Source organism: Geotrypetes seraphini, chromosome 8 (assembly GCF_902459505.1).
Source record: "Geotrypetes seraphini chromosome 8, aGeoSer1.1, whole genome shotgun sequence".
In the NCBI taxonomy this organism is placed as follows: domain Eukaryota; kingdom Metazoa; phylum Chordata; class Amphibia; order Gymnophiona; family Dermophiidae; genus Geotrypetes; species Geotrypetes seraphini.
Window position 1 is genome coordinate 104,404,444 of NC_047091.1, and position 13,561 is coordinate 104,418,004.

A 13,561-nucleotide genomic window follows, 5' to 3' on the forward strand; every position below is an offset into this window, starting at 1 on the left:
TATCTTAGGTATAATAGCAGAGATTCTGAGATGGGTATCAGCAATGTCCAAGCAGAAATCAGGTAAATCAAAACAAGTCCTCATAGGAAGGGCAAAATGGACTCCTGTGTATCATAACAGAACCCAAATTACAGAGGTAAAAACTTAATCTGCCATTCTGTTGTGGATACACTTGAGCTGATGCACCAAAGCAGTGCCTTACGTTTAGTGAGGGACAGATGAGCCTGCCTACGGTACCGAGAATCCAAAGGTGGCATCCTCTCAAGTTGCCACATCCACTCTGTAGAGCTTTGTAAAAGTGTGAAGAGTAGCCTAAGTAGCAGCTCTGCAAATTTCATCATGCAAAAAGGCCTGGGATTCCACCTAGGTCACTACATTTCTGGTGGAATGTGGTGCCAAGGAAAGAGGCAGCTATTTCCCAGCAGAAATGTAGGAAGAGGAAATTGCCATACGGATCCATATGGCAATGGTTGCCTTGGAGGCTGGCCTGCCCCGACTCGAGTGACTGGTCATTACACAAAAGATGATCAGAAAACCTGGAGTCAGTTCTCTCCAGGTAGATTAGCAGGGCCCTGCGCATGTCCAGTTTGAACAGCTTATCTTGTTTGGCCAAACCTTTAGGCTGAAAGGCGAGTAGATGAAGCTCCTGCTCGACCCAGAAGGTGGAAATCACCTTTGGAAGAAAGGAAAGAACCGTGCGTAATGAAACACCCGACTCCGTGAAACAGAAATAGCTTCCTGCAGTAAAGGGCCTGCAATTCTGAGATTCTTCTGCCAAGACTATGGCAACCATAAACAGTGTCTTGACCGTAAAGTCTAGCAAGGTCTCTTCTGAAAAAGGCTTGTAAGGAGCATGGGCCAGGCCCTTCAAGACCATACAGAGGTCCCAAAATGGGAATGGTCTATTCAACAGGGGCCTCAACCTAAGAGCACCCCCCTTCAAAAACCAAGTGACGTCCAGTTGAAAAGCCAGAGACCAAAGGCCATTCCAAAGTTGAAAGCACAAGATACTGGCTATCTGCACCTTGTGGGATGAAACCACAAGTCCATTTTTGAGATCAGCTTGCAGGAAAGAAAGATCACCGGAACAGGAGCCCTCTCTGGCTCTACTTGATCCCTGGCATATCATAACTGGAATGTCTTCCAGGTTCTAGAATAAGCCGCAACCATTGCCGGCTTCCTGGCCCTAAGAGTCATAACCACAACCTCTGAATAACCCTTCTGAATCAAGGCCACATGCTTAAAAGCAATGCCATAAGACCAAAGCATTCTGGCTCCTCCATCAGAACTAAGTCTTGACTGAGAAGCCCTGGATGAACAGGCAACTTCAGGGGTCTGCCTCTCTGTAGATGCATCAGATCTGTGCACCAAAATCTTTGGGGCTAGTCCGGTGCCACCGAGATCACCAGACCACAATGGATAGTTATCCTGCAGATGATCCAACCCACCATGGCCCAAGGTGGGAAACACAGAGAGAAGCAGATCTGTGGGCCAAGGTTGAACCAGGGCATCCAGCCCTGTGCTTCCCCGCTTGACTCTGTGACTGTAGAAGTGAGCTGTCTTTGCATTCTTGGCCGTGGTCATGACATACATGCCCGGTTTGCCCCAAGTCTGGACTATGAGGGAAAATGCTTTTTGGGACAGAGACCACTCTCCAGTGTCCAGGGTTTGCCAGCTGAGAAAGTCAGCTTGGATATTCTCTACTCCTGCCATTTGGGCTGCGGAGAGGGCCTGCAAGTGAAGTTCCACTCACAGGAACAGCATCCGAGCCTCCAGATGGTCACACTTCTGGTGCCCCCTGTTTATGTAAGACATCGCAGTGGCATTGTCTGAAAACACCCCAACTGCTTTCCCTGTCAGGAACAACTGCAACTGTAGCAAGGCCAACCAAATGACTCTCAGTTCCAAATGACTGATGGACCACTCTCTCCGACAGAGACCACTTGCCCTGGTGAGGGTTAATGCGGCAGAGTGCCCCCCACCCTGTCAATGAGGCTGGCATCAGGGTGAGGGTCACCCAAGCATCGATTTGAAGCAGCATGTCACTTGCCAAGTTCTCCTCTTGGAGCCACCAACGCAGACTGTGCTTCACTTCCGCCATCCAGGAGAGCTGCATTTGCAGGGAGTGATGTTGCAGGGACCATCTGGACAGAAAAAAGCACTGGAGAGCACATTTGAGCTCCTCGCCCAGGGCACCACTTTCAAAGAAGCCGCCATCAAGCTCAGCACCTGCTACCAGATAGTTGAAGCTGACTTTTCCAAAAGATGACTACCCAGCCTAGGACCTGTAAGAGGCTTCTCACTTGCTGGACTGTGCGCTCGCAGTCTGCCATCGAGGGGGCCTTGATCAGCCAATCATCCAGGTAAGGATACACCTGGTCCCCCAACTGGCAAAGGTAGGCTGTTACCACCACTATCACCTTGGTAAAGGTATGGGGAACAATGGCCAAACCGAAGGAAAGCGACACAAACTGGAAGTGGCATTGAAGCACGTGAAATCTTATATCTACTGTGAACCAGAAGATGTGATGATATGCCTCCATTAAATCCAGAGAGGCAAGGAATTCTCCCAGCGCCATTGCTTGCAAAAGTGAGGACTTTCAGGGTCTTGTTAACAGACTTCAAATCCAGAATGGGCCTCCAATCTTCTATGCTTTTCTTGGGCACTATGAAGTATAAAGAGCATCTGCTTGAGCCCGATTCTTTTTCAAGAACTGGGTCTATTGCACTAATGTCTAAGAATCATTGCACTGTCGTTTGGACTCTGACTGGCTGGGGAGTTGAGGAACAAATTTGAAGGGGGCCGATAAAACTTAAGTTGCCCAAAGCTGACAATGTCCAGCACCCAATAGTTGGATGAGACCTGTTCCCATTTGTCTCTGAATGCAGACAGCCACCCTCTGATATATCGGCCGTCCTTCCGACGTCATTGCTGCTTCTTGGAGGCTGAGCCCCCGTGGGAACCTGTGGATTGCTGGTGCCGATAACCGCCAAAAATTCCATCTGGATCTCTGAAAGAGTCTCAGAGTAGCTGGATGAAAACTGGTGAGCTCTCCTGGAGGCATGAAAATTGCTTCTATTGCCTCTGGCAGGTTGACTGCTTCTACTATCCAGGAGGGATTTGGGGCAGCGATCTGCCACACTGGCCACATCTAGCCCTTTGCCAAACAGCTTCTGCTCCTTGAAGGGTAATCTGTTCAGAGTGGCCTTGGAGGCTGAGTTGCCTGCCCACTGTCTGATCTGACAGGCTGAAATGGAATAAGCTGAAACCTTACCCAGGACTCTAATGATGTCATAAAGAGTAAGAGATTTAGTATTTTCATCACTACTTTCACATCTTTTCATGTTTGTTGGATTTTGCACTCTGTGGAGTGAAAGACGCTGGCAGGGTTTTCATGAAGAATTTTTCAACTCTATTCGCCTCCCTGCCTCCGGTTCACAAGACTTAAAAAGATAAGTGATGTTTTGATTACACCACTGCCAGTGGGGATGGTGTTAATCTTTGACTGAGCACAACCTCAACACACATATATTTTGTTCTATATGATTATTAGATTTTCTTGTTTGTATATAAAGAGCATCAGCCACATAATCCACTCCCTCCTTAAACATGTGGGGACAGGAGTCCCCAAGCTTCGATTAGTCTGCAGCCTGGAATGACAGGCACACACCACAAAGAAGGCAGCTGCTGCAGCTTTGATACCCAAAGCCAGAGCACTGTCTTTTCAGGACCGCATCTACTCTATGGTCCAGTGTGTTATTCAGCATCACTCCACCTTCACTAGGAATGGAGGTGCACTTGATCACTTGCGATACTGCAGAGTCCAACTTTTGTTGGACAAACAGTTGCTGGAAGTTTGAAGATATAAGATTGAGTCAAGATATAGCTTTGGCCACCTTAAGTGAGCCTTCAGGGTGCTCCCAGGTGAACAGGAAAAAAGTTTGTCTGTGTATTAGTGATGCATATGACAAGAGTACTGCAATGTGGAAGTCTGCAGGCCATTGAGCTTCGGTATAGACAGGGCATCAGAAATGATATGGGAAACTGAAGTTGACCTGAAAAGGCTACACATGGTGGGATCATCACTATGGTCCACCATTGCACCTTCTCCCTGAATATTGGATCGTGAAAGGGATCCATCATCCATTGTTGCAGAAGAGCCCAGCAAAAACAAAGGCATGAAAAAGGGACTTCCAATCATCCCAATCCTAACAGTGTGGTATGAGGTGAGAATGCCTTTTTGGGAGGAAGATCCCCCTTAGGCAGAGTACGCACGCCTGTAGGCAGCGCAGCATTTCCCAGTCCTGTTAAATAGGCTTTCAATAAAAGGCTGACAAAATCTGAGAAGCCTTGCATCAGGAGACTGAGGCTTCTTGTATAACTCCAGACTGAAGAGGAGATGCATCTTCCGCCACCACACGCTTGATTTTGCCCCATCACTACTCAGTTCATCTGAGCAGGATCTCTTCCCTTTCAACTGCTTATTCTGGGATTTTGGGGGTTCCAAGGCCTTGGAGAACTGATGGGGGCGGGAGGTTAAGCCCAAAGCTCCTGCCTCTTCTCCCTGCGGCACACAGCTGCTCCTCAACTAGCAACTCTGTGCAACTGATGCAGGAACTGGGACTAGAAAGGCCTGAGACATCCATCAGAGACTGTCACTTGTCAAAATGAGCGGTTTTGAAGTAGAGTTTAAAATATCAGATTGCTAAAAATCCAAGATGGCCACCATCAAAAAAACTGCACCAGAAGCCGGCTGTTGGAGCTACATGCAAAAAACTAAAACTCCAAACCTCCCCCCCCCCTTTGCTCCCCATAGTGAATAATGGGAGTACTCACTGTGAATTTAGGTGCCTGTATCTGAAGCAGCCTAGCTGCAGGAAAAGGATTTTTGACTCAGAAATTGCTCAGTTGAATGAAATCATCTGACTGCTGGTCAGATGGACCATGACCACCAACTCCCACCCCCGGGATTCCTCATGCAGCAACAGGGGAGAAATTACACAGCCAGCTCCGATACCCCTAGGGTTCTTACTCAGGGGCCGTACAAACTGCACTCAAGCTTCTGACCAAATTAGCAGGTGAGCTGCTCCCCAGGAGGACAGACCCCGAGCTCCTGAAGGGACCCAAAGAAGGCTGGCTTCACTGAAATTCAGAGATCATCCTAGGAGCAGCAGTCCTCCCACACGGGACTGCGTCCTTTCCCTGGTGGAGTATGCCTGAGCAAGGGACCTCCAAACACTGAAGCTATGAAGAACCTCAAAAAATCTGAAAGAAAAAAACCCACCAAAAACAATAAAGAAAAAAAAACAAAACAGAACAAAACACACCTGAGTTCGCTTGCAGAAGAAATAACTAAGAAAGATGCTGTGCTCCACTGCAAAAGGGAAGGAGTTCTCAAGTTCTTAAAGGGATATCTTTCTACTGTTCATGGGAATTCAACAGCTCAAGTTTGGACTCCTGTGTATCCGCAACAGAACTAGTGGATTATGATCTACTGATCCACTGTCTGCAAACTGTAGGAATTATAGAATTAGACTTGTCATGGTTAAAAATACTATCAAATAGAAAATACACAGTGAATGTGAAGGATTCAGAACAAAATACCCTCACAACGCAGAGCCTCTGAGTTCAACACCCTCATCACTTTTGTTTAATATCTAAACAAGTACATTAATAGCTTTAATTCAACAACCTGGACTAGACATTTATTGTTATGTAGATGATATCCATGTTTTAGCTAACATATTATCTATTACTATGGACTTGTTCTCTCTTCAGAAAGAATTGGCAGCAGCCGCAGAATGGTTACAACAGCATCAATTAGTCCTAAATGTAAGTAAGACTATGACATGTTGGCCAGATTAGAAAATGTGGAGAGAGGAATTCTTTTAGGAAAATGTTGAAGACTCAACTATTTGTTAATGCATTTTTCTGAGCAATTGACTTATACTACATTGAATTTATGCTACATTGAATATGTCTTTTTATTTTCTTATTTTGTATAGACTTTTAACATTTTATGTATGTAACCCCTTGTGAACCGTTTTGGATAAAAACAGTATAGAAATTTTAATAAATAAACAAACAAATAAATAAATATTGCCCATCCCTAATTGATCTCAGTATTATTTGGTGAGCCAATCCCACCGGTCAATCATTTTAAATACCTAGGGGTTATCTTTGACTCAGCCTTTTCTTTTGGAGGACCAAACTATCCTCAGTGGTGAAGAGAGGTTTTTGTTTCTTGAGATCAATTAAGATTTATATACCCTCTCTACTACCAGACTATCGTAATGCAGTCTACACTGAATTATAACCGTCTAGTCTGCAACTTTGGTAAACACTTCAGAATATGGCTGTTGGGCATCTTGGTAATGCGTACCTGATCATGTTGCTCCTCTGTTGATCTAAGGGCTTCCGTGTGAGCGGACTGCTGGGCACGATGGACCACTGGTCTGACCCAGCAATGGTAATTCTTATCATTGGCTGCCTGTGCCATATAGGAGTATATTTAAGATTCTTTACCTGACACACAAATCATTGTGGGGACAGCAATCTTTATACATGTATAAGTGGAAAGCCTAGTCTATAACCTATTAGGTGTCTCAGACCACTGCAAGACTATAGGTTGTTGATGCCACATGTTTTTAAGGCACACTGGGCAGCCACAAGGGAGAGGGTAATCTGACTTGCCCCTATACTTTGGAATGGTTTACTGTAAGAAATTTCTAATGAAGTTATCTACAAGTTCAGTGCCATGTTGAAGATGTATCTTTTTTTAAGAACATAAGAGTTGCCGCTGTTGGGTCAGATCAGTGGTCCATCGTGCCCAGCAGTCTACTCACATGGCGGCCCTTGGTCAAAGACCAGCGCCCTAACTGAGACTAGCCCTACCTGCGTACTTTCTGGTTCAGCAGGAACTTGTCTAACTTTGTCTTGAATCCCTGGAGGGTGTTTTTCCTCAAGACAGACTCCGGAAGAGTGTTCCAGTTTTCTACCACTCTCTGAGTGAAGAAGAACTTCCTTACATTTGTACGGAATCTATCCCCTTTCAATTTTAGAGAGTGCCCTCTCGTTCTCCCTACCTTGGAGAGGGTGAACCATCTGTCTATTCCCTTCAGTACCTTGAATTCCCTTGTGTCCCCTCTCAATCTCCTCTGTTCGAGGTAGAAAAGGCCCAGTTTCTCTAATCTTTCACTGTACAGCAACTCCTCCAGCCATCTTAGTCGCTTTTCTCTGGACCCTTTCGAGTAGTACTGTATCCTTCTTCATGTACGGCGACCACTGCTGGATGCAGTACTCCAGGTGAGGGCGCACCATGGCCTAGTACAGCGGCACGATAACCTTCTCCGATCTGTTCATGATCCCCTTCTTTATCATTCCTAGCATTCTGTTCGCCATTTTTGCCGCCGCCGCACACTACGTGGATGGCTTCATCGACTTGTCGATCATAACTCCCAAGTCTCTTTCCTGGGAGATCTCTCCAAGAACCGCCCCGGACATCCTGTATTTGTGCATGAGATTTTTGTTACCTACATGCATCACTTTACACTTATCCACGTTGAACCTCATCTGCCATGTTGCCGCCCATTCCTCGAGCCTGATTATGTCACATTGCAGATCTTCACAATCCCTCTGCAAGCATTTGAGTAGAAAGGAGAGATCTAATCTGTTTCTTTTAGAGAACTATCCTAGAATATGACTTAGTGAGAGTGACTATGACTCCAGCCTGAAAAAGATCATTCCTATGTATTGTTTTATAGCATTCTTTTCTGTATAAGTATTGAATCAGTTTTGAGTGCCAGGTGGGTTTTTGACACAAGAAACTGTACTTGCATGAATTGTTCCTACTCTCTTAACTCCCTTCTGAAAGATATTTGAACTGAACTGGTTCTTAAAAAAAAAAAAAAAAGATCAAATCAAAATTTTATTAAAAACTCAATATTTCTTTAAACTAGCATTTGGTGCACACACTGAGGATGATAGCAAGATATACTAGCACTCTAGAACACATGCAAAGGATTTTTTTTCTTTTTATGATTGTGTGAAATAGGTCTAGGCATTACTTTTTATTTATAATGTAAGCCTCCTAAATCCATATCATATTTTAATAAATTGTAAGTCTCTCTGGTCTGCTAAAGGTGAGCGATATGTCAGTTTTTAAACAAATATAAAACTGTACATAGGGAATAAGACAGTTATGCCAGCAAAACATAAGATACAGGTGTTAGAAGCCCTACCCTGAATTGGCTCCATTATAAGTGTATTTTAGAGGGGAAAAATAAAATTTACCAAGTGAAAATAAAGCTTTATTTTTAGTCAAACCCTGTGATACCCAATTTACAAATGTCTTTGCTTAAAGCCACTATTGATCTTAAGACATATTCCTCAGATAAACAACTATTAAGACAAGTCCTAGTACCACGGCTCTTCTTTCAGCTTGGCTGCTAATGTTAGCTCACTGGAACAGCTTTATGTCATCAGTCATCATCAAAGTTATTCTACCATTGACTGTACTCAACTATCTAGGTAAATAAGATCTTTAGGACACATTCAGACTCAAGTTTAGCCTATAGCCTTCTCAAACACATCCTGTGACCCCACAGCCAACTGCATTTTCAGATTAGCCAAAATATGAGTAGTCAAAAAATAAACTTATGTATTTTGGGTCTCTAGTGGATGCAAGTTTATTGCAGATATTCTGAGCACTTATGTAGCTGTGGAATCACCAGGGCAGGTTTGGACAGCCTTGGCCTATAGCATCCCAACCTTTTAACTTTGCATCACATATAAGAACATTATGTGTGAGAAATGGGTACGTGATAACATTAATTCAATTTCATAAATCAGATTTTTCAATAGAAAAACATTTTTCTAAAACAAAAAAGCAAGAAAGGTAAACAAAGAAGAAAACTGGAAAGGTTTATTCCAACCCCAGCATAGTGCATATATTTATACCACATTCAATGATGCCTCTGTATACTACAGCAATTCAACCAAAAAATAATTTGCACTTGGTTCCACCTCTAAGAAAAACATCTTTTTAAAGTAAGTCAAAGTAAATAGTGACAAAGAGGAGACACCTAAAATCTGGGGGGAAAAGAAAAGTTTGGGGGGGATTATTGTAAAGATGAACGTTATTCACAAACGAGCCTACTTGATGTTCTGAGGTTACATGCATGTGGTATAAATATAATTACACATTACATTTGTATATTGCCATAAAGACAACTAGCTTTAAATTCTCAATGTTACTTTCATGGTAAAATTCACCAAAAATTATTTTGAAGGAGAAAACTACCAAGTTTTTCTTGGTCCTATAGAAGAAACAGGTATATATTTTAAAAAAACAAAAAAGCCCAACATCTGTTGAGAAAAAAAGATGGACCAGACTCCTGTTGAATGACCTCCCGGTGACTAATTAATGTGCCAAATGACAACAAATGAAGAAGGGTCCTAGAAGAAGGACAGATTATTCATAAACTCCTTCCATCTCCAAAAAGAACAACTGAACATTTAAAGCACATATTCCATCTCATTCTGACGGTCACGGTCTGGCAGAGGCTTGGCTGACGGCAATTTTTCTCTTGTTTATCAAAGTCCCACAGAGGAAAGCAAACTTCTAGAACAGGCACAGTCCAGTTCAGTGCGAGCAGACGCTCAGATTAAGGCAATGTCCTTCACAGAAGAACACATCGGAAAAAGCTGTTTTTCTTTTGTTGGTCAGGTGTGATTTTGACTCCTTGGTTGCTGCCCTGGGGACTATTGCCCTCCTAGAGAAAAACATATTAGCAACAGTTTTAGAGTCTTTTAATGAAGATGTAGAACTGACTCACTTGTTTCCCTACCCTCCCACCCCCATTTCTAAGAGAGACCTTTATAGCAGATGTTCTGGTAAAATCAGGCATCTGAGAACACAACTGAAATTTATAATGAAATTCAGGAACCAAATTAAAGTCAAAACTATATCATTTGTATTTAAACACATGATAAAAGGTTATTTTTTTTGGTTTAACTTTTCAGCTATAGGCTGGAATGCAGTAACGACAGATTAGGTTCTTACCTTGATAATCTGGGTTCTGTTAAAATACACAAGAGTCTGTACTTTAGCTGTCGATTCCCACTTTTCACAAAATTGCAGAAGGGTATCACTTTAATATCTTAGAATTCCTCCCTTTCTGTAGTGAAGAAAAGCTCCCTCTTTAGTTGGTACCCAACCAAACGAACTCCACTTATACAGAAGAAAAGAAGGAGAGGCACACAGGGAGTTTTCTCGTCGGCAAACATTCTGCTCTGCTCTTAAACTTCAGAAATATAGTAGACTCTCAGTTAATCGGCACCCATATGGATCGATAGATGCCGGATAAATGTAGTTTCTGGTTGCTTCAGAGTTTGAGTTACTATTAAAAACAGGCTTAACTAGTACTATATCCCATACTATGCCATACCATAAACTGTTCAAGACAAATACTGGACATGTGGTAGGCAAAGAATGGCCATACTTAGGTGTGGCATGCCAAGTTTACACTTAAATTTGTCAGAAATTGATTTTATTTTCATTTTTATTTAAAGTATTATAGTATTTCTTAGATTTTTTTTTCTGGTTGCTCGAGAGTTCTGGTTAACAGAGAGTCTACTGTAGAATAATGATCAATACAACATTTAACAGGTGCGTGGTCCTGCAGGTGGTGAGCTAGTGAACCCTCTAAAGGTTGCTAGGTAACCCTTCAATTCAGGTAGAGGCGCTGATAAATAACAGCATCACTGATCACCTTGACGAACAGTCTGATGAGGACCAGCCTTCATGGTTTCAGCAAAGGCAGATCTTGTTTGACGAACTTATTGCACTTCTTCGAGGGAGTAAACAGGCAGATAGACAAGGGCGACCCGGTCGACATTGTATATCTGGATTTTCAGAAGGCGTTTGACAAGGTTCCGTGGATTAAAAACTGGCTGGAGCATAGGAAATAGAGAGTGGGGGTAAATGTACAATACTCGGACTAGAAGAGTGTCACCAGTGGGGTGCCGCAGGGCTCGGTGCTCGGTGTTCTTCAACATCTTTATAAATGATCTGGACATTGGTACGATGAGTGAGGTGATTAAATTTGCAGACGACACAAAGTTATTCAGAGTAGTGAAGATACAGGGGGATTGCGAAGATCTGCAACGTGACATAATCAAGCTTGAGAAATGGGCATCGACATGGCAAATGAGGTTCAACGTGGATAAGTGTAAAGTGTAAAGTGTTACTGATGCATGTCAGTAACAAAAATCTCATGCACCAATACAGGATGTCCGGAGCGGTACTTGGAGAGACCTCCCAGGAAAAAGACTTGGGAGTTCTGATAGACAAGTCGATGAAGACGTCCGCGCAATGTGCGGCGGCGGCAAAAAGGGAGAACAGAATGCTAGGAATGATAAAGAAGGGGACCACGAATAGATAGGCGAAGGTTATCGTGCCGCTGTACCGGGCCATGGTGCGCCCTTACCTGAAGTACTGCGTCCAGCACTGGTCGCCGTACATGAAGGACAGGGTACTACTCAAAAGGGTCCAGAGAAGAGCGACTAAAATGGTTAAGGGGCTGGAGGAGTTGCGTACAGTGAAAGATTGGAGAAACTGGGCCTTTTCTTCCTTGAACAGAGGAGATTGAGAGGGGACATGATTGAAACATTCAAGGTACTAAAGGGAATAGACTTAGTAGATAAAGACAGGTTGTTCACCCTCTCCAAGGTAGAGAGAACGAGAGGGCACTCTCTAAAATTGAAAGGGGATAGATTCTGTACGAACGTAAGAAAGTTCTACTTCACCCAGAGAGTGGTAGAAAACTGGAACGTTCTTCTGGAGTCTGTCATATGGAAAACACCCTCCAGGGATTCAAGACAAAGTTAGACAAGTTCCTGCTGAACCGGAACGTACGCAGGTAGGGTTAGTCTCAGTTAGGGCGCTGGTCTTTGACCAGAGGGCCGCTGCGTGAGTGGACTGCTGGGCACGATGGACCACTGGTCTGACCCAGCAGCAGCAATTCTTATGTTCTCTGATTAAGCTTAGGAACTGTAGAAGAGGTCTCAAGACAGATGCTGGCAATGTCCAAGGCAGAAATCAAATGAATCAAAAAGTTTGCATAGGGTGGGCAGTACGGACTCCTGTATATCTTAACAGAACTCAGATTGAGGTAAGAACTTAATCTGTCTGTTACAAACACAGTCCGTACTTTAGCTGACATACCAAAGCAGTGTCAGAAGTCTAGGGAAGGATAGAGCCTGCCCACAGAAAAGAGGACCCGAAAACAGCATCCTCTCGACTCGAGCCACACATCCACTCTGTAGAACTTTGTAAAAGTGTGAAGAGAAGCCAAGTAGCTGCCCTACAGATTTCATCAGGCGAAACAGCCTGGGAGTCCACCCAGGAAGCCACTACACCTCTTGTTGAATGTACTACAATAGAGATAGGGGGCTGTTTCCTACAAGCAATGTAGGAAGATGAAATTGCTATGCGGATTCATCTGGCAATAGAAGCTTTGGAAACTGGTATGCTACATCTTGAGTGACTGGTCAGCACAAAAACATGATCAGAAAGCCTGGAATCATTAGTCCTCTTCAGGTATATAAGCAGGGCTCTGTGCACATCCACCAACTCCCACTGTACTTCCCTTTTAATTTTTGTAAGCCGTGATGAGCTCTATATTTATAGAGAAGATGCGGTATATAAGCTTAAGGTTTAGTTTAGTTTGCACAAAAGTTTGAACTGTTTGGCAGATACCTTAGGATGAAAGGCAGACAAATGAAGCTCCCAATTGACTTGGAAGGCAGAAACTACCTTCAAAAGAAAAGAAGGAACTGTGCGCAGAAAAATACCCAACTCCATGAAATGGAGAAAAGGCTCCCTGCAAGAGAGGGCCTGCAATTCTGAGATCCTTCTCACCGAGATTATGGCAACCAAACACACCGTCTTAAGCGTAAAGTCTAGCAAGGAAGCTTCCATAAGAGACTCATACGGAGCATGGGTCAGGCCCTTCAAGACCACATTGAGGTCTCAAGATGGGAATGGTCTTTGCAGCGGGGGTCTCAACCTGAAAGCCTTTCCTCAAAAACCAAATGACAACTGTGTGAGATGCCAGAGACTGTAGGTCGATCTGAGCCTGAAAGCACGAGATACCAGCTATCTGCACTTTGAGAAACAAAACCACAAGGCCCTTTTCAAGACCAGCTTGCAGGAAGGCAAGGATCGCAGGAATAGAAGTCCTCTCTGGTTCCACCTGCTGCTTTGCCCACCATAACAGTAAAGTCTTTCAGGTCTTAGCATAAGCCGCAACAGTCGCAGACTTCTTTGCTCTAAGGAGAATCATAACCACAACCTTTGAATAACCTTTCTGAATCAAGGCTGTGTGCTCAAGAGCCATGACTTAAGACCAAAGTGTTCCGGCTTCTCCATTGGAATTGAGCCTCGACTGAGTAGCCCTGGATGAACCAGCAGCTTCAGGAACCTGTCTCTCTGCAGATGCACCAGATCTGCATACCAAAGGCTATTGGGTAAGTCCAGGGCCACTAGGATCACCAGCC

The 13,561-nt window shown here is 43.8% G+C and overlaps 1 protein-coding gene across 1 annotated transcript in view; it reads right to left on the minus strand.

Annotated features, from left to right (window-relative positions):
* Nucleotides 1–8,293: 8,293 nt before the first annotated feature.
* RAB8A (RAB8A, member RAS oncogene family) overlaps nucleotides 8,294–13,561 on the minus strand; it is a 73,936-nt gene continuing 68,668 nt past the window's right edge. Inside the window, 1 exon segment of the mRNA XM_033957274.1 lies at nucleotides 8,294–9,774. Coding sequence (XP_033813165.1) covers nucleotides 9,682–9,774 — 93 coding nt within the window. The 3' untranslated portion in view covers nucleotides 8,294–9,681.